General features: G+C 43.4%; 2 protein-coding genes and 1 non-coding gene across 8 annotated transcripts in view; 1 reads left to right on the top strand and 2 right to left on the bottom strand.

The window, feature by feature from the left end:
* LRRC34 (leucine rich repeat containing 34) overlaps positions 1–4,942 on the top strand; it is a 20,378-nt gene extending 15,436 nt beyond the window's left edge. The window contains exon 12 of the mRNA XM_069792769.1: positions 915–4,942. Within this exon, the coding sequence (XP_069648870.1) occupies positions 915–969 (55 nt within the window). The 3' untranslated portion in view covers positions 970–4,942. The remainder of the gene's footprint in view (positions 1–914) is intronic.
* MYNN (myoneurin) lies at positions 2,430–15,642 on the bottom strand. 6 transcript variants are annotated; one of them, XM_069792756.1, is made up of 8 exons: positions 15,564–15,642; positions 14,562–14,860; positions 11,832–12,634; positions 9,788–9,947; positions 8,877–9,055; positions 8,512–8,595; positions 8,004–8,090; positions 2,430–6,271 (listed from the first exon to the last, which is right to left on the bottom strand). In XM_069792756.1, exons 2-8 carry the CDS (start codon positions 14,825–14,827, stop codon positions 6,003–6,005), a joined length of 1,848 nt encoding a protein of 615 aa, XP_069648857.1. In that variant the 5' UTR covers positions 14,828–14,860; positions 15,564–15,642; the 3' UTR covers positions 2,430–6,002. The 6 variants fall into 6 exon arrangements, with proteins under 6 accessions (XP_069648857.1, XP_069648859.1, XP_069648861.1 ...); XM_069792758.1 differs by having other exon boundaries at positions 15,509–15,608; XM_069792760.1 differs by lacking the exon at positions 15,564–15,642 and adding an exon at positions 14,949–14,967.
* Positions 15,643–16,257: 615 nt separating this feature from the next.
* TRNAV-AAC (transfer RNA valine (anticodon AAC)) lies at positions 16,258–16,330 on the bottom strand. The gene has a single exon. It is a non-coding gene; the product is annotated as a tRNA-Val (tRNA).
* Between the last annotated feature and the right edge of the window lie 4,401 nt (positions 16,331–20,731).

The following is a 20,731-nucleotide window of genomic DNA, read 5'->3' on the forward strand; positions in this document are numbered from 1 at the left end:
TAATGCTGGAACTTTAAAGCTAGTGAACCTAGTTTACTGGGATATAAATGGTATTTTGATTAACTTGCTGCAGGTATGTATTTCGTGTAGTACAAATGAAAACCACCACCAAACTTGGTGTCATTATTTCTTCCTGTCTCTTGAGAACTGTTTAAAAAGATTTCTATCATTACAGCCACGTGGCAACTCCTACACATGAATAAGACAACATATGCACATAATGGTAGTTAAACATAGTTTAATAGCTTGGATACAGACTTCGTAGAAGTTTGGGAATCTCTCAGCTTGTTTCTTTTTTCCACCCACTCTGCTCATACCTGTAGAAGTGACTAGATCTATACTCCTAAATAGAAAAAGTCACCAAATAGGACAGCAGATGTTTGCTCAAAGACTTTCACTAGTGCATTCTTCTCCATGTCTAAATGTGCCTCTTGAAAATTAGTATAAAGTAACAGAATAACCTGTGAGTGTATGTGCATGCAGGCAAAAGACCTACGAGACTGAAGTATGAGGAGAAAAAGATAAGAAAGTAATTTCAACAATAATACCTAAGCAGCAGTGATGTAACTGCTGATGTTCTGATTCTGTATTATCACAGTGGTAGTGTAGGAACAGGGAGAGGTATGGATACCCCTTACCATGCTGAAATGACCAAGGTGCTACTGATAGCTGTTGTACCTGGAGGTTTTTGTTGTTTGGTTTTTTTTCAAACCCCCCCCCCCCAAATTAGTCAGGCTCTCTTGCTCCAAAAAGCACTTAGTTATTGTAAGAGGAGTTAAGAGGTAAGCCCACAGAGCAGGTATGTTTGTTCTACATCTTAACCTCTAGTCATCTTGTTAAGCACAAAGTCCACACATCACACTGTGAAAACCCTATGCTAGAGAGGAGCTTATGTTTTAACTATTGTTAAACAGGAAGAATGGAGCAACGAGAACAAAAGTTGAGGATACACTGAACGTGATTGTTTAAGAATCTGCATGCTATGAAAATTCTGATGTTTCTCAATAACTAGATAAGCCTGTATTATCAAAGTTGGTATTTTTCTGAGCGTTGCTGCTCTGCAGCATTGCAGGTTATACTGTGATATTCTAAAGTGAGTACTCTCAGTACTGACACTGAGGATAGAATTTCTTGCCAGAAAGACTGCTACAGGATTCAGATCAAGGTGTATTTTTTCCATACATCTTTCTTTCCCTTGTCCTGTATATGAAGTTCAGGCTAATTTCATTGCCCAAATTGCATCTTAATTTACTTGTATGAATGACATTCGTTAATCTGCTGTGGTAACAGGGACCAAAATCTACCAAGTCAGAGCTGTTGGTAAAGCTGGGACTATTTTATTTTTAGTAGATGTGGTAAGATGGCAAGAATATCATACACAAAATCTAACAGGATAAATGGCATCTACTTTCAAAAATGCTAGCATATGTTTTTGAAATATTTGTACTCCGTCTGAACCCTTGTTTAACAGCAAGATGCTCAGCCCATAAGAGCACTCTGCATTATTGACAATATCCATAAAAATAGCTCTTGTGTTAGTTTACTTTGATATTCCATTGTAAGACAGGTCTGCAGAATAATTGCTACTGAATTTTGTATAAACAGCTTCCTGCAAACTAAAATAATTATTTGTGCAAAAACTTGTATTGCTTAAAGAGGCTTATGCCAGAGACATTTATTGCTTTCCTTTCTCTGAAAACCAAACCTTGAAATTCTTAAGGTGTATCTTGTGTTCTTTGGAATGAGAGAATTTACACAGGCTAGAATTTTTTGCCATGTTCTTCTAAGTTATTCTAGTAGCTAAAGCAAGCATAATCCTGCTCTGTAAACCATTGTTTCAGCTCCCAGAACTTGCAGTACCTTGCTGAAAGGCAGCATTTTTGCCCCAGTTTAAAGGGAAGGAAAATGACTGATCCAGCAGACTAGTGGTACAGTGCAGGTTCCCTAAGTCCTACTGTGTGCTCTAGCCACCATACCACCTTCTGTAAAACTAAACAATCTAGTAAAAATAAGTTAAGATACAAATTCTGACAAAGAAATTCACTGGATATCTACTTTAGCATAAAATACACATCTTCAAAGCACTCTGTAAAAAAAAAAAAAACAAACCAAAAAAACCCAACAAAAAAACAACAAAACCCCAACACAAACATCCCCCCCCCAACACCTCAAAACAAGTAGAAAAAAAATTAACCTAAGAGTCATTATACTAGATTGTATTTAAAGTTTTTGTTTAATTTAGCTTGAGCAGACCCAAGGTATCTTCTATAAGAAAAATGAGGTGTGTTTACTGCCAAGAAGAAAATGTAGTGATCCTTGCTGGGCTACCGCGCACCCTTCTGACAGGGTGCTTTGACGGTGGTTATGTTAGACTGCTTCCCTCCTTCTTTTGTTGCTACCCCTTGCAGTTATAAACAGGAGACACAAGGTGAGGGAAAATTACAAAACAAGTTTATTAAAGTCTAACATAAAACACTTCAGGCTAAATATGTACAACTCCCTCCCTTCCCAGGGGATTATAAAATTTGAGAGTTGAGGTATATACAAATAACAGAGGAAAAATTGTATATACATGAAAGATACTTTAAAAATAATTTAACCAAAAAATCAGTTATCAGTCCTTATCTGAACTTCATTCTGCAAGGCTTATCAATAGCCTCTCCAAGACCACAGCCCTGAAACCCTTACCATGGGTCTTGTCCATACTTTTTTTGGAACGCATGATTTCAGAAAAGTTGTCGTGCTTTGTGCCCACATATAGGCAAAAATTTGGAAGTTAGTGTCATACAAGGAGCTATTCTCACGTAAGAATTTCTGAACAGCCAATTCAGAGATACAGCTAACCTATTCAGGCAAAACTTCCACCGACTTCAGTGCCAACGGTGTGACAAATCATGTCATTTTCTATACATTACTGTTAATGGAATTATTAAAATTCCCTCCTTTCTTCTGCAGGTAGGTCTCAAGAAGTTGTCTGCCTAAAAAGATTCCATGCTTTCCCATATTAATCCCTTACAGAAATTATCAGTACTGTTATAAACCTTGTACCTCCAAAATGAACTCAGAATCCTTAAGCTGAGGAATTAGATGTGCAGCTGATTTCCATGCATCTACTGGCAAAAGGTACAGTACAGACCTGCTTCTTCAGGTCCTACAGCACCCAGCCTGAACATACCTACAAACATTTTTTTTAATATATATATATTTAAAATCTATATTCTAGTAAATGAATACAGTTCATAGAGATCATACCTCAGCAGCTGAGATATCTTCATGAAAGATGAGGATAAAAATCAAGACTCTCAGATGGGGACTCAAGAGTGCAGGTCACTAAATTATTGCTCCAAGACAAAACTACAAGCCTGTGTATTCTATTAAGAAAGGTTAAAATTGTTGTCTTGTAAAAAATAATGATTATCTTCTTGTCTATAAAGAAAACTAAATGACTAATAAAGCAAGTGTTACTGTTATAAGTATCTAAACAAATCCTGTATAAATCTAAGCACTGTATTTTTTAAAAAAGTCTGAAATCTAAGAATACAGTAATAAGCTATAATTTTAGAAATATAAAACCAGTCCAAACAAACATTGTTATGGAATGCATTTTCTATGTAGGAATGTAATTTTTAATTTTTTTTTTCCTCCAGAGCTAGTTCTCTCTTGTGGTCATTTATCTTGGATATGTTAATCTTCACATACTTTTCCTCACATAACAGCAGCATATCATCAGTTCATCTTCCAAAGCTGTTTAAATATGAAACTTATCGGTTGTATGGTATTGTTCTTATTCAGTATCCATGACTAAGCCTATGTCTATCCCAAGACTTCTGCTCTATTTTCAGAGAGAGAAAGTAAAGAGGAACCCTAGGACAGGCTACACAGCGTTCGCTTTTTTTACAGAGTCAAGATCCTGGTCTTTGTGGTTCTTCAGTCTTAAATGGCAAGGCTAAGGAATCCTTCAGGTGCTACATCAACAACAGAAGCTAAAAAAGAAAAGGGGGGAGGAAAAGGGGAAATGCCAAACAAACAGAAACAAAAAACATCAGAGAAGTTAATCCATTGTCCTTTGCCAGCATTATGAAGGACATCAGCTGTTCATAAATGTGGTAGTACAGGTAAGCAAAGAAAATGAAGGTCAGGCAGATATGGCAGTAATTGGCTCCAGTGGACAGAGTTAGAGATGCCTGCATTAAGAATGTTCCTGGTGAACACGGTTGTAGTCCTTGCTGTCCACAGTACACTTTATCTGCAAATCTGCCATATATTAAAGCATAAAATATGATCAAGAAGCAGAGTTTTAAACATGCCACATACTAAGATGATCAACACAAAAAATCAAAAAGTCTATTACTTTACAATTACAAACAAGTAGGAAGAGAAATTAAAAAAAAATAATCTGTAGTCACACTCAGGAGTCAAGGGACCATTTGCAGAATATTTAAATGAAATCCTCCAAGAAATTTTTCACAAGTCTGTTTAATTAAGGTGCAGATTAATTATTACTCCATGTAGAACAGAATCAGTTAAGAGGTATCTCCTATGCTCTTCTATTTATCAGTGTCTGGACACAAGGCATCAGTGGGAATAAAATGCTAGCACCAAGTAAATAACCAACAAATAATATCTTTGAATGCATTGTTGGTACAGTATTACGACTGTTTCCTTACTATTTGATGATTAATTAAATAATGCTTACATTATGTTAATGGCACAAACTGGCAAAATGGAGTATAAAAGTACTCCTATTGTCAACTAGTCTTTAACTAATGACCCTACCAAGACACTAAAAATGTTGCTTTTTAAAAATGTACATTGCTAGTAATAAAACCTACCTTTACCTAGGTCTTGCTAGATACCAGTTTTGTGCAGTTACTGTGGACAAGTGACATGAGAGGTAAAGCAATACATAAATACTTTAATTAAAACAAATCAGTTGTACTCTTAACAAAACCTTCCCTGTAAGAATATCAATCTGCTCTGTTGTATTCTTCCTTAATGTCCCCTCACATAGCGCTCCTTACTGTTTTCACAGTGAAGGGCAGGATTTACTTCCTCTTTTGTACCTACTGTCTAGCACAAGAAGCAGCACTACTGTAAAAGGATTATGAAGCTATGATTCATGCCTCACAATTAAGTCAATGCATCTTTTCATCTCATCTACAACATGCATGTTCCAGCTCTCCTTCTGAGCAAATGCTGCTGTTTGTGCCAAAACCAGGGCATTTTAGGGATGTGAAAAATAAATCTGGGGCAAGATACAACAACACTGGATTCACTTAAAACAAACAAACAAGCAAACAACAAAAAAAGAAAAAGCGATTTGTTGGAAAGAATATCCGGTAGTATCTATGCCATTAGAACCCTCTGACTTACCACACTACAGAAAAAAATTAACCCTCCTTTACTTGCCTTGCCCAGAAAATATACACAAAACTTTCTTTCCCTCTGGTCAGAATTAAACTGAAGACGGCTACTTCTGGCAGACAGCAGTAATTCTTTGCAAGCACCTCACCAGAGCACTGGCCTACCTTCCATCATGTACCATTGTATCACCCTGGAATGCAGGAGTACAAGCTTGTTAGTACATTCAAATTACGTTTTCCCCTTACACATCTGGGTTAATATTAAACTATCAAATATGGCTTAAAATGTCTGCTCTCAAATGACAATGTGACACATCAGATCGGAAGGAGCATGGGAAGAGATCTCCAAAATACATTAACATATTTAACAAAGAATTCTTAAGGCAGGTGTTGCTGGAGAGGAATGGTCTCCTGGAAATCAGTGTTAATTGCAAATAGAAAGTTGATTGTAGATTAGCACAATTCAACAAAAACCAGAAGACAGCACTGCACAATGGAAATGCCTTACAAGTGTCTTTACACAGAGGAAAAAAAAAGAAGTCCAATTCAAAAAGTGTGACTGCTTGCTTGCTTATGTTCATCTTACCAAATGTATGCAAGTTCACTACCAAATTACCTTGATGGCTGTCTACTGCACTGTCAGTATAACTGCTGCAAGAAAATAAACTGAGGTTCTGAATATCCAGTCACAGCAGATCTTAGTAATGTTTCTGATGAAGGAGACTGACTACCCGTCACAGGAAGCAGCATCTGATGGTCTTCAGTCCCAATGGGAAGAGGAAGTGCTAAAGACATCTCAGAGGGTTTCACATCTATGGACTCCGATAAAGGACTTTTCTGACTCTGAATGGATTCTTGTTCATTGAAAGAATTATCAAGTGCATTAGAATCAGGGGGAGTTTCAGATCCTGGGGGGAAAAAAAAAAAGAAATAAACATTCAAAGCTCCTGCGCAAATTCTTCAAATTCCCTTTCAAATGACTGTCAGAACAAACACTTAGTGTGTCAAAGACTGCCTGGGCAGCTGGGCTGTCAGTGGCTTCAATGTGCTGCGAAGCCAAAATGAGCTGTAAATACAACATAAGCACCGAGAATCACATCCTCTGCTGCTTGTAGCATGACAACTAGACAGATGATGCATTACAACTTGATCTCTACTTGGCATGGTACAGAAGATAACAAATCCTTAACATGATAGTGAACAAAGGAACTTTGGAAAAAAAGTAATTATGAAGGTTTCCTTGAGATTTTCCACCCCTGAAAATCTAAGAACCACAGCCACATCCCAGCATCCTCTTTTATCTGAGATAGCAATGTACAATATATCACTTATCCATAAAGTTCTTCAGAAGAAAATGTTTGTTAACTCCATACCAGGCCAGACCCATTACAGGTTTTATCCAGTCACTTGAGAAATCATTTGCTATTCTTAACTGAAATCACTGTTAACGGATTCCTCTCCACCTTCCTGTTTGAATGCAGTCTGCCACTGCTCTTGGACGGCTTTCTGATTAAGCCACATCAGATATTTGACCCTTCCTCTATCAAAGCGTGTTCCGATGCCTGTTATTTCAGTGGTGAAGCACTCCTGTCTGCCTTCTGCCTCTCCACGAGAGTGGACCTGCCTTGGCAGCTCTTTCTCCCAGCTCACACTGTCTCCACACTCGCTGCTGCTCTCACCTCACCCTTGCTTCCACTGGCTTTCTGCTGCACCGCGGCCTTCCTAAACAGGGCTTCTCAGGCTTCTGATATTCAAAGGTGCCTCTGCATATGACTCATGTTTTCTCATCCTCTCCCTCCCAATCCAGACATACACAGACACCTATTATTCCTTTTTCCATATGACAGAGGCAAGGGAATTATGGTTAATACACTTAAGGATGGACAGGTAATGAGGTGCATGGAGCCTGCGTTGAAAGAGGCTGGCTATCTGAACATCTCTCTGCTTTGTACCATAGGCAAGTAGTATATGTCAAATTTCTTCCTAATCTGGTATCTAGAATAGGAACTGAATGTATTTGAAAGGTCTTTTTAAAGCAGTATTCGCAGCTGGGAACATTTTGCCAGCTGTCTGATCTTGTGTGTTTGCTAATCCAGCTCAGACTTGGATTAACATTGACTGCATATATATATATAAAAAAAACCCTTCCACTGTCACATTAAAAATACTTGTGCCTTCAAGATGCAAAGTAATTCTTGTAACCAGTATGCCTTGTTCACCTCAGTTACTACTCCCGTACAGACGTACTCCTTCAGCATATTCGGAAGAGGTAAAAAATCTCCTACAACTCAGACTATGCCTTCATGGGGGAAGCTCTCACGAGTTACTAGGACAAGAAAGTAAATATTCACGTACAGAAATTCTTGTCAGCAGCAATCCACTTCTATGTTGCTCAACATGTGTTTGCTAGCAATGCAAATGCTTGAAAATTTGTCTTGAATCTACTTTAAAGTGTGTACTTTATGCTTTAAAAGGTCTGGGTACCTCTAAAGCAGATGTTTTTAGCTCTAAAGAGAGCTACTACCCAAAAATCTTTTATTTTCTAATTTTAGGCATGGATGAGCAAGAAAAATGTTATTCAGCATTGAAGACAAAACAGTTGATGTAGTTTCTTAACCTTTCTTTGCACAAGGAACTCACCTGTGTGAACTTTCGTTTTGTGCTTCTTAAGATTTTTTATATCTGTGTAAGAATTTCCACACATTTCACAGATAAATGGTCTTTCACCTGAAAAAAATTTGTTTGGCAATTAGAACCATCTTGAAATTCAAAGAAAACACAGTTACAGATGTAGGATAATGGATTTCAATGTTGTATTTTAAAATACAACTTTGTAACTCTGTTATTTTGTCTCTGTGTCTGTATTCGGAATAAAATCGTTTCCAGAATAATTGATTAAAACAAAGCAAAAACCCCAAACGTTAGAAGTAAAGCCATGATCAACACCTACGCTGTTACACAGATATTAGTCTGAAAAAGGCAACTAAAAATTCACAAATATTTGCTTTAAATTATGTTAACACAGAGATACATAAATTAAGAAATTCTGCTACTTTCAAGTACAGCACAATACGGTTTGTTTTAAAGGCAAAAGGGTAAAGGTAGAATATTATTTATAGTGCAGGAAGCAGCCTGTCTGGCAACTGACCTGTATGGGACCGAAAATGTTTATTGAGCTCTCCAGAGGAAATAAAACTCTTTTCGCAAATGCCACAGATATATGGCTTCTCTCCTAAAGGAAACACAAGGAGTTTGTTATTTCAATATATAAACCAGAATACACATAAAGAACAAATCAAAATGAAACAGAGGTGATGTCCAGTGGGAGAAAGAGCTCCCTAAACTGGAGTCAAAGGGAAAAAACATGAGAAAGGAGCTGGATGACTACTCCAGAGGTAACTAACTCCCAATCTACAGATTTCCAGGTCATTACCTATCTCCAACCCCTCTGCAGGCAGCCAGTCCTCCCTTGCCAGGCCTGTTCCAGTACTGCAGTGCTCTGCCCCCCCTCACCTGTATGTTTTCGGGAATGGGTGATGAGAGAACTGGAGACGGCAAAGGCTTTTCCACAACTGTCACACACGTAAGGTTTCTCTCCTGTGTGGCGACGCACATGGTAGGTGAGCGTGCTGGCCTGAGCAAACCGCTGACCGCACCGATCACACACGTAGGGCTTCTCGCCGCTGTGCTTCCTGTGAACAGACACAGACATCAGTGATCTCCTGGCAGAAAGGGAAGCAATGCACAAAATTAAGTAACTTTCCTCAATTAGAACTGTATCCCGAAAGTTCCTTGTGCTAATGTTCTGTGAACTAAAAAAAAAACCAAAAAAAAAAAACCCCAAAAACCCTGTGAGTTTGGTTTTGAGTTAGCAGTTTCTCAACAGAGTGAAATTCACTGTCTGTTGACTCTGGGAATCAGCACATCCGTGATTTCATTGGCAGCTGAACTGAACTACAGGCCCTGCATGTGTAACGTGCACCATGAGAACTTGCCATGTTTTGTGTTACAGTGTACTGAAAGATAAAATGATGATTCCTAACAAGGGAATGTAATTCCTGCTCCTGCCAAAAATTAAAAAAGCCCCTTGCAGATAGCAGTGAACAGTGAGAACTGTTCTGTTTCACTTCCCAGCAAGGAACTCTCTCCTCTTTGGTGCTACAAGCAGTTTAAAACAAAACCCACACCATTGCCCTAAGGACACCAGCGTGTAGGCTGTAACATTCATAAATCACAAATCACTTCCCTCATGAGCAAGTCCACAGATGTAATTACTCTGTCACGCAGCGTGAGAGAAGACCCATGAGAAAAGGAGTAGAAATGACCAAATTTTGTGAATGTGTAACTCTTGCTTACACTGGAGTAAATTATTCTGTTTTAATAAACACATGGATAAGCATTTGCAGGATGTCACTTTTGCCTACCTGGCATGAATCTTCAGATTGCTTGAAGTTGCAAACTGCAGGTTGCAGACATCACATTTGTACGGTTTCTCTTCTCCGTGATGCATCCGACTGTGGAACACTAACTGGCACTTCTGAGCAAAGCCTTTGTCACATAGCTCACATTTGTATGGCTTCTCCCCTAGAGAAAAATAAAACCCTTGTGCTCTCTGCATTTACGTAAGAAAGGTTTCCAATCCATTACCTGACCAAAGCTCAGGTGTCCGTTCTAATACTTCTTACAGATAACATCTTGAAACATCCTGTAATCAGTCCGCTGAAGTGGAACATGCCAGGAATACAGCGGTTAACAGACTATTTTTTAACACATTACCTTTCGGGAAACAAAGGTAATAATATTTTTAACAGTGCCACTCTCCCCATACTATTTTAAGAATGCTACTACATTTTCAGACTTTTTGCTGGTTATGTCTATTCATGATTTTGAACATTTAAGATGAACAACCAGTAAATCATATGCTTTTTCTTGCCTGTCAAACAGCAACAGGTCTTCAACATACAGTCTAGCGCTCACTAATTTCTCATTAGCATCTGCTGTAGAACGCTACAGGTACTTCTCTGACTATTCATGTTCTCTTAGTGGTCAATTGTGGTCATGTAATAGATGGTGCAGCTCCGCAGCCTTAAGTGACAGTATAAAAAAGCCTGTCTGCATTTCCATGGCAGTGCACAACCAGACCAAGAACTCAACAATTCTTAAGTATATTGTGTACAAAAAAACTTAAAAAATAAAAGCATTACACATCTAACCTGCCATCTAGCAACAAACACCATGAAATTCCATACCTACTCATGTAAAAATTCCCAGTACAACACCCTCAAAAGTAGAAAGCGCAGCCGACGTTCCTACCAGCAAACTGTCCCTGAATACTGCTCACAAGCTCCATCTCGCATATGAATCTTTGGTTAGTCACTGGCTGACAATATTGGAAATTCTCCCCCTCGGTTACAGAAAGAGCAAGGTGTTCTCCTGCAGCTGTACCTCAACACCTCCTACTTCACAGCTTCCTGGAAAGAGCTCCACTGCTGGCCTCTGCTCAGAGATTTCCAAAGGGGAAAAAGAGCAAAAGTAAACAACTTTTTATCCGATTGACTCTTACTTCAGCATTCTGAATGCCAGCCACAAAAGGAAGAAAACTACATAAACCAGGCCCCTCTGCTGCTCACTGCACTAAGTACAGCAGCAAAGGCAACAGCAGAACAGCAGCTATGCCAGATCAGCCTGAAGAATGAACTAACCCGGCACCAAGTCTTCCATCTCTAGGGAAGAACGTATGAAAAGACAAGCACGGTACTTCTCCCATATGTCTTCCCAGGCCCCAACAATTTGCTGTTCATAATCTTTTAAAGTCAGACATGTTGTCTTAACGTTTAAGCGTTCATAATTGATTTCTCTTTGATGTTTTGTTCAGTAGCTCTTGACAGAGCACAAACTTCTGGTAATATTATCAAATGCAGAGATCATAAGACCATTGCACATTTCAACTGCACATTTTGCTAAATAAAATCCCAAATGCTGTAGTAATTCAGCCACCTCCCCTGCCTTTTTTGAATGCCCTATGGGAGAAGTTACCTACTTGTCACAAGATCGCACTTTTTCCCACTTTTGTTATCAAACATATATTAGGATTTGAAGTTTCAAAAAAAGCAACAGAAATTCTGGTATCAAGTACAGCGAGTTTTTCATGCTCTACTGGCAATAGTTTTTGGCACTCTATCACTCTACAGAGTTAAAGGGTAGCTAGCTCTTCTGAGTCTTTCCAGAAATCAAGATGCTCAGACTAATAAAGTCCTCTCTAGCTATTTAAGGTAGAAACTATGATTTTGTACTGAAAAATGCTGAAACATTTCATGCTACCAGGATACAGGTACTATCCCCGGATGTGTACCAGCAGCAGACACAGTTTCTAGAGGAAGAAGTCAGAATGCAAAGATCTTTTTAGTCCTGCATTCAGGCTGTGATTCCAGGTCTCCACAGTCCATGAAGACAAGGCCAGCAGCTTACCTGTGTGAGTTCTTACATGTGTTTTCAACTGATTGCACTGGGTGAATGCCTTCCCACAAAGCTGACACACGTACGGTTTCACTCCTTTGTGTATTCTCATGTGTCGACGGAGGCTGCTGGCTTCTGAGAAGACTTTCCCGCAGGTGTTGCACACCGGCTTAGCTTTGGAGTACTTCTGGTCAAGTTCTTCTCCCGAACTCTCCAGCTGGTAAGCGTTCTTTTCACTGGCTATGTTAGACATACAGTGCTCCTTCAGTGCACAGCTTTGCTGAGGCTTTCCCCGTTTCTGTTTTGCTGCCATCGTCTGAACTAGGATATCCTGCGCTGCCAATGTTTCGCTTTCCACCACAGATGCCAGCTGTAGTTCCGAGTTATCACTGCCTTGGGCAGCCTGTTCTGTGATCTGGGTGGCCAGCTTATTTGCATCTAGAAACATTTCAATGGATGTGTTCTCGGTCACATCATTCTGATATTGTACGGATTTATTCTGTATGCTTTTGGGGGAGCTGAAATTCTTCTTTCGCTTTTTGGTTTGAGGAGATTTCTTTTCTAAAGCTGCTTTCTTTGCCTGTGGCTGAACCAACTCTGCAGAAGCAGCGTCTGCCTTCTCCCGATTATTGTAATCTTGGAGGGTCAGAAGGCAAGTCTGCTGATTCATTTCAACGTTTCCAGTGATACTAGATGTCTCTGTAGAAGAGGGATTAGCAATAAACGCAAAGTCTTCCATCTTGATTTTGCACTTAGTGACCACTTCTTCTACTTTGAGATAGTCAGCAGCCTGGTGAATTTCTTTAACGTTCCAGCTGCAAGAAAACAAGACTTGGGTGACGATATTCTGCACAAAGCAAACATTTGTTCTGTACCAACCGTATCAAATACAGACAGCACAGCTAAAGAAAAGTGACACTGTCAGAAAATGTGACTTTGCGAACACGTACAGCGAGATCTAATCTCTTAGTGCTGTAGTGCCCCAAGACACCACCAGTCTGATAACTACTCCTGAACCGATGGCCCATGTCTACCGGGGTCTGTGGATCCACAGAACTGAGAATTTTATTTTCAGTTACATGCCTTTTGTAGAATTTTAAGGTAAAAGTCCAATTGCAAGGTGGTGAGGCTAGACATGGGGTTGTTGGTCCAAAATGCTCAGAAATCACAGTACTGGAGAATAAAATGCATAGATTACCATTCTATAATGCTTATGGCAAAAGCCTTAAGTAATTCACAAGTGGCACATTCACCTCGGCACTTCTGTGAGGCAGGTATTAATCTTGTTTTATAAAACGATTTGCAAACAGTCTTAATTCTGTATCAGCTGCGCACAGACAACATTAACACCAAGGAAGTCCTCATTTAAACTACTACGCTCTATTTTGCAGTTCCTGCAATGCAGGCCTTGATGGTGTAGAAAAAATTGATCTGGAAAAGGTGGCAACCATGCATTTATGGATTTACAGCACTGTCAAGAGAGATTAATGGTAAACAACATCATTCTAACAACCTATTACACAGTAAATGTAGTTAAACAAGTAACTAGCCACAATTACTCTCTGTAGATGAATACAACTGTTTTAGTATCTTGTATTATACTTGCACCGAGTTCAAAGTACACCCTCCTGGTGTCACTCGCGCACAGAAGACAACAGAATTTGCAGACAGTTGCAGCAATCACCTAAAGGGATACAGTACAAGATGACGGCTGCACATGGGCAGACCTGCAGGTGTCATCTTTAGTCAAATAGTTCTCCCTGGGCAAGAACGGTACTTTCACCTTCCTCTTCCTTCAGAAATCTCAACTGCTCAGAATGGATCCAGAAACTCTCCTGCTGCTGTCCCAGACAGACATCAAGAACGCTGCACACTTCTGCTCACATGTAATTTGCAAAGCATCAATCACTAACTTCACCACATAGCTGCGTACGCTACTCTATTGCTGTTAAAGTTTGTAGCTAATTTAAAACAAACAAACAAACCACCACTTTGCATCTGTGTACTTAAATTATCGAGTATGAGTTTTCAGACTTCAAGAGAAACAAAAGTTTTTTTAAACCTGCATTTGACACCAGTCATTGAGAAAGGAGTAAAAATCCTGGACTACATACTTCTAAGCAGTCACACTTCCCTCATGAGGGATAATCTCTTTCTTTCGCTGAGAGAAAAGCACTGCAAAGAATCCTCACTGTATGTGAGGCAACACAACGGCCACAAAATCAATGCAGTAAGGGGGGAAATGCTTTTTCTCTGACTCCTTTTGGGCACCGTAATTTAAGATTTTAAGTAACAGATCATGCAAATTCTAACAAATGCCATTTTTAAAAAATTGTGCCTATCTTCACCCATTCCTCAGACTTTAGTCTCTACATCATACACAGTTTCTGCGTGTTCTCTACAAAAACGGACTCCCATAATCCAACTTCAGAAAGAATACACTTATCCTTCTCTCTGCTGGTAATCACACAAGATCTTTAATCCCTCCCTATCCAGACAGAAAGGCTGGCAGACTAAAACTATCAATCAGTGAAATATCAGACAACACACCTCTGTTTTGGCACTCGCATGTCACGTGGTATTTTAAAACATACAAACAGATGATCTTCAACTTGTTAATATGCATCATATCCACTACTATTTGTTCCTCCAGAACTTATTACAAAGAACAAAAAATCTGGTACTGCCTTAACACAAACTTTATTTCCCTAGTCTCTTTCCCCCTTTAATAGCGTATGTTACCTGTCGAGGTTTAAGTTTCCCGTATAAATAAATTCCAGGAGTTTTTGGAATCCATCAGCTTTCACTTGAGTCTGATCCAAAACAACATTATTGTCGGACGCATCTCTGTAAAATGCACCGAAGTACTCGCTGAAAGAGGCAAGCACATTTCTGTGTGCTTTGAACTGGAATTCCCCAATAACAACAGTGCAGTCACAAAGAAAGCCGGCTTCTCGCTGCTTGTTCAGTCTCTCTAAAAGGTGCTCACAGTGATGGGAATACTGCATTTTGATAACGAGCTGCAGCCTCTTTGTTCTGACCTGGGAAAGCAAAAAAAAAAAAAAAATCATTGACATGCAAGATTTAACTTTGTTTTACCCTTAACAGAGTAAGTTAATGATTACAAACGAGTCAGTTTTCGAATCCGCTCACGATCACGGCGGGGCGGTTTGTGTGGCAGCGCTTTCGGACGAGGTACAGCGAGACGGGCGGATCCTTCTTAACTTGGGGAGCTGCTAATTTTAGAGCCAGAACGAGGGGGAGAGGGCAGCACCCTGTACGCTCCCCCAGCCAGATCAGAGGATTACCCTGACTAAGCTGACGAGCTGGCATCTCAAAACTAGGCTCCGAGGAGCACTGAGCAGAAGCGAACCACCCGAGGCTCGCACCCAACCGCGCTCGGACGGCGGGGGCAGCCGCTTCCCGGGACACAGCCCCGCTCCCCACCGCAGGGACCGGGGACGGGCAGACCCGGGAGCGGTCACCGGGGCCCAGCGGGGTGGAAGGGCCGCCTCGGCGACAAGGGAGCAAACGGGGTGTCGGCGAGCCACAACCCGCCCCCCCAACCTTCACCCTCGGCCCGGCCTCGCCGCTGGAGGAGCCCGCAGCGGCCCTCGCCCCGGCCGGGCCCCGCCACCCACCCCCGTGTCCCCCGCGTCCGGGCACGGCGAACCGGGCGCCGTCCGTACCCCCGGGGACCGCCGCCGGGCCGGCAGGAGTAAGCGGTGGCGGAGCTCCACGCACCTGCGGAGGGGAAGGGAAAGGCGAGGGGGGGGGGCCTTCGCCTCAGGCCGCCATGTTCTGATGACGCCGCGCGCGCCGCTTCCGGGATGGGACTTCCGGTGTCCCGCTCCCGAGGGCCGCTGCGGGGGGTGGGGGGCTGAGGGGCACCGGCGGCACCGGCGACAAAGCGGGAAACGGGAGCGGGGCCGCGACCCGTCCCGCTGAGGGGAGCGGGCAGGGCTAAGGCTGCGAACGGCTTCCCGGGAGGGTCGGGGAGGCGAGGACTACAACTCCCATGATGCGGCGCGGCGCGGCGGGGCCCGCCGTCAGCGCGGCGAGGCGCTGTGCATGCCGGGAGATGTAGTCGCGCCCGGGGCGGCGGACCGCTGCCGGCCGGTCGCCAAGCCCGGAGTCCGCGGCGGCGGGGAGACGGTGGCTGCGCTGCCTTACCCGCGGGTCGGCTCCCGCGGTGTAGATCCTCGGCCTGCATCCCTGGATTGGTAAATCAAATGGGCTTAATGTCGTCGTTACTGTTGATGCAGCAGCGCCGAGGCGTCTCGCCGTGCTTGTGCTTCCAACTGAGAAAAAAAAAAAAGGCAGCTAAAGGTGTTTTTAAAGGTTTAGCGATGCGCTGCTGCCGGTTTGCAGGGATCGGTTGTGATTACTTTCGGAAGCGGAACAACGCGTGAGGAAGAAAAGAGCCAACCCCGGCTGCTGTTTCCGCCCGGTTTCGAACCGGGGACCTTTCGCGTGTTAGGCGAACGTGATAACCACTACACTACGGAAACACCGCCTGCCACGGTGTTTAAGCGGCGCCGCTAATGACGTCCCGCCCCGCCTGGACCCCCCCAGCGACGACCCTTCTTGCTTCGGTCTTGTGTCCCACGGGTGCCCAAAAACCGGGCTCACCCACGGGCCTGCATCCCCACCAAAGCACGGCCCGCCCGTGCTGGCAGCTCCGCACCACCCCAGGGATGTCACTGCTGCCCTTCTGCCGCGCACGCCAGGAATAACAGCATTGGCATGAACAAGAAACTTCAAGATCGTGGTCTTCCCTCAAATACTCTAATCGATTTTCAACGTATCTGTAAATAAAAAGCCAAACCCTCGGTTAGCATTGCACACTGAAGCGTCATTCTGAACCAGCATGGCTTAAAATGCCAAATCTACCTCCTGCTGCGAAGGACTACTTTGTTGGGAACAAAGCACAGGCAAGGAGAAAGATGCCAACAAAAGGAGCTGAAAAGCCCAGGGAAATGAGAAGAGCAGAGCATGACAGAGGTGTTTGTCCGCTGGTGCCAGCAAATACAGGTGGGCTGAGCAGGACAAGCCGGGCAGGGCTGCCAAGGGGAGATGTAAAGCACTGCAGTTCCTGCAGGAAAAAAGCAGGGCAGTTTCAGCCCGTGTTTATCAGAAATCGGAATGAGACAGCCCAGCCAAAGAGCAGGAAGGGAGTTGTTTGGCACTGCTAGCCTTGCAGGGCAGGACCATAATAAAGCAGCTGGCGAGAGCAGGCAGGCAAGCCGGGAGCTGAACAGAGAATGCGTTACATCAGGCAGCGTCTCCTCTGCAGGCCTCTTGCTACAGCTGGAGCTTGGAAAATGGGGAAGTGACTAATCCGCCTGGATTTTCTAGTGCACCAGGCACTGAAATACCTGATCCTGGAAGGAGCTGTAGAAGGGAATTTAGCTTTCCCATCCTTTGCAAAGGGAAATGCAAGCCAAATCCCAGCCAGTGGGAGGAGGAGTAAGAAAAGCCAAGAGCAATGAAATAGGAAAGGCTCCAGAAGAAAGCAGTGACAGGGAAGGGAAAGGGGAAACAGAAGAATGTTGGAAGCAAGCAGCGACAATATTCTGTTGAGTTTGGCAGCGGCAGCTGCAAGATTTCTTAACACTACTGCTGTCATCAGGCATAGGTTTGTAACAGCTGCAAGGATGTGTGTATAAGAGGTGCCACAAAAGAGCATTTGGGAAAAACAAGCATCCTTACTAGCTCTTTTCATGCTTGCAACATCTCTCAGGTCCACATGGAAAAACACTTGTGGGAAGGCACTTGTGTTCTTACTGGCACACCACGATCACAAGATCTGTTTTGCGCAACTGTAGCACCCTGTAGCACGTGAAAAGGTTGACGTTGCAGCCACACTTCTGCCCAACCGCGTATTGCCCCAATATTCATAACACCCATTTTGTTCCTGCATGGTCTTCAGCAGTCTCCGAGGATTAAATTTTAATCATTGTAAATAAACTTATAAAACACAAAATACAAATTAACTAATGAATATGTATTATTATTGATATAATAAGATTTTCAGTCATAGCTTGACAACCACAGTTAAAGAAGTGTCGTGGTTTAACCCCAGCCGGCGAGTAAGCATCCCGCAGCTGCTCACTCACTCTCCGCCCCCCCCACCCCCATGGGATGGGGGAGAGAATCGGGGAAAAAAGTAAAACTCATGGGTTGAGATAAAGACAGTTTAACAGGACAGAAAGGAAGAAAATAATAATAATGATGATAATGATAACAATGATAATAATAATGATATTATAATAACAATAAAAATTGTTAAAATAAAATAAATAAAATAAAAAATAAAATAAAATAAAAAAAAATAAAAAATAAAATAAAATTTACAATAATAATAATAATAATTGGAATATACAAAACAAGTCATGCACAGAGCAATTGCTCACCACTTGCCGACCGATACCCAGTTAATTCCCGAGCAGCGATGCCCCTCACCCCACTCCCCCCAGTTTATATACTAGATGTGGTGTCACATGGTATGGAATACCCCTTTGGCCAGTTGGGGTCAGCTGCCCTGGCTGTGCCCCATCCCAACTCTTTGTGCCCCTCCAGCCTTCTTGCTGGCTGGGAGTGAGAAGCTGAAAAAACCTTGACTTTAGACTAAACATTACTCAGCAACAACTGAAAACATCAGCGTGTTATCAGCATTCTTCTCATACTGAACCCAAAACATAACACTATATCAGCTACTAGAAAGAAAATTAGGTCTATCCCAGCCGAGACCAGGACAAGAAGGAAGGTCCTGTTTAGGTAACGTGTTATAACCTTCTCTGAAGAGCTGAACTGTCTCAGCTCTCACAGCTGCTGAAGTTGCCTGGCCTCTGAAAGGGCCAAATATCTTTCCAGTATTTTTTCAAAACAACACACATAACTTAAATGTACATGAAGTGCTTTTTCCTAATGTCCTTTACCTGGGACATCCCCAGACAGACTACCTTCACCAAGGGGAGATGCTGGTGTTGCCATGGAGACCAGGGTGGAAAAGTACTCATCCAGCGCTGCTGTATTTTGTCTGACTCCTGTAGGTACCCAAAAGAGCGCGGGATTATCACGTCCTGGGGAGACAGGGAGGCTGTGGGGAAGAATGTCTATGACAATGACCTGAAGATGAAAAGTAGTGAGCAGACGGTGATTCTGGCTGAGGCACCACTGAACCCACTGGTTAACAGAGAAAAAACGGCAGAGCTCTTCCCCGAGCATGCTGAGGTACCAGCTCTGTGTGTCTGTCCAGGCTGTGCTCACACTCTTGTGCTTCAGGTCTCATCACAGGCTGTGTGATGGACTCCGGTTACGGTGTCACCCACAGTGTTCCAATCTTTGAAGGCTACTGCTTGCCCCGTGGTATTCTCCAGCTTGACCTGGACAGCTGCGATCTTACAGGGCACCTAACATGGATTCTGAAAGAAAGCAGCACTTCACAAGTCACCACAGCTGAGGAGCTGCTTGTACATGTGCCTAAGCCTCAAGGAAGAGATGACTAAGAATCCTAGTGAGGTGCAAAAAACTTACCACCTTCCTGGTGGCCACGAAATTATGGTCCAGAATCAAAGGTTTTGTTGTCCTGAAACCCTCTTTCATCTTCCTAATGTTGGCATAGAGTCACCAGGGACTGACAAGCTGTGCTCCAATTCTATCATGAATGACTCATCATCAGGATGTTGGCATAAGGACTTCCGCTCCAGTCCTTTCTGGTGGTTTCAGCCTCTTCCCTGGAATTAAGCTGAATGCTTAAACAAGGAGATCATCTGCATGGTCCCAGGTGGTGTTAAGGTGAAAGTCAGTCCTCCTCCTAATAGGAAGTTTTCAGTTTAGAGAGAAGGGTCCTCGCTTCCCTGGGCGCCTTCCAGCCGATGCAGATTACCATGACAGAGTACAGGGGGGCTGAGCCTAACATCGTGCACAGAAAATGTTTCTAAAATACACGTGATTTTATAACAGATTTTACTTGACGCTTCATGGAAAAGAACCTGAGATTACCGCTGCTTGGAAGCTAGCGTCTAGGAGGAAGTCTGTGTCTGTAGCTTGCCTTTTGAAAGTCCAATAAAAATCATAACGTCTGGCAGAGTTACTTCCTTCTTAGTCCAGGAACACATCTTTCTGAATAGGTGTAAAATATGTTTTTAAAGAGGTTCTCTACCAGAACAATGCTGTACAGTATATGTACGACTAAATTTAGAAAGACTGAGAGCTCTACGCCGTTGCTTCATACTCCGTTGTACCTGCAAAACTGTGCAGCCTTGAAACGCCTTGCTTTTCCGCAGAAGTCTCAGGGTCAAAAAGCAAATGCACAAAAAACCATGCTGAGGAACGTGACGCAGCAGAGGCGAGACAGCCGGCGTCCGAGGCGAGCGCTCCAGGGAGTGGGTATCGTGCGGGGAGAATATGCCTTGCGCAGAGACACATCATGGAATCGATAAATACCCTCTTCCAGGAGAGCACGGGGGGCTGGCGCAGCGCTGCTTCGGGGGAACGGCGTGGGGGGGAGAAGTTTCTGGGCCTGGTCCCTCACTCGTGGGGGGTCCTCGACTGAGGCGGGCAGGGCCGGAACGCGGGCCCGGGCCCTAAATTCTGCCCCCAGGCCCCAAGTGCCGGCCTTAAGCCCCAGGCCCCGGTCCCCAAATCCGACCTCCAGGCCCCAGACCGCGGTCCCCAAATCCGACCTCCAGGCCCCAGGCCCCGGTCCCCAAATCCGACCTCCAGGCCCCGGGCCCGGCTCCAGGCCCAGGCCCCGGCCCCAGGGAAGGGGGCGGAGAGGAGAGGGGAGGGCACGGCCAGGCGCGCGCCCGGGAGCACGTGGTGCGGCGGGGGGACGAACGGCCCGAGCGTTCCAAACTCCCGCCACTCTCTCCCTCCCTCCCCCTCTCCCCGCCTCAGCCAATGGT

The sequence above is a fragment of the Haliaeetus albicilla genome, chromosome 9 (genome assembly GCF_947461875.1).
Source record: "Haliaeetus albicilla chromosome 9, bHalAlb1.1, whole genome shotgun sequence".
In the NCBI taxonomy this organism is placed as follows: Eukaryota; Metazoa; Chordata; class Aves; order Accipitriformes; family Accipitridae; genus Haliaeetus; species Haliaeetus albicilla.

Coding starts and splice junctions, on each gene's coding strand:
- MYNN (XM_009922933.2), bottom strand. CDS start 14,896: ATGTCAATGATTTTTTTTTTTTTTTTGCTTTCCCAGGTCAGAACAAAG. Junction 8,596..8,876: donor CCATTCCCGAAAACATACAG/GTGAGGGGGGGC, acceptor TGTTTCCTTTAG/GAGAGAAGCCATATATCTGT. Junction 6,272..8,003: donor CAAAACGAAAGTTCACACAG/GTGAGTTCCTTG, acceptor TTTTCCCCCCAG/GATCTGAAACTCCCCCTGAT.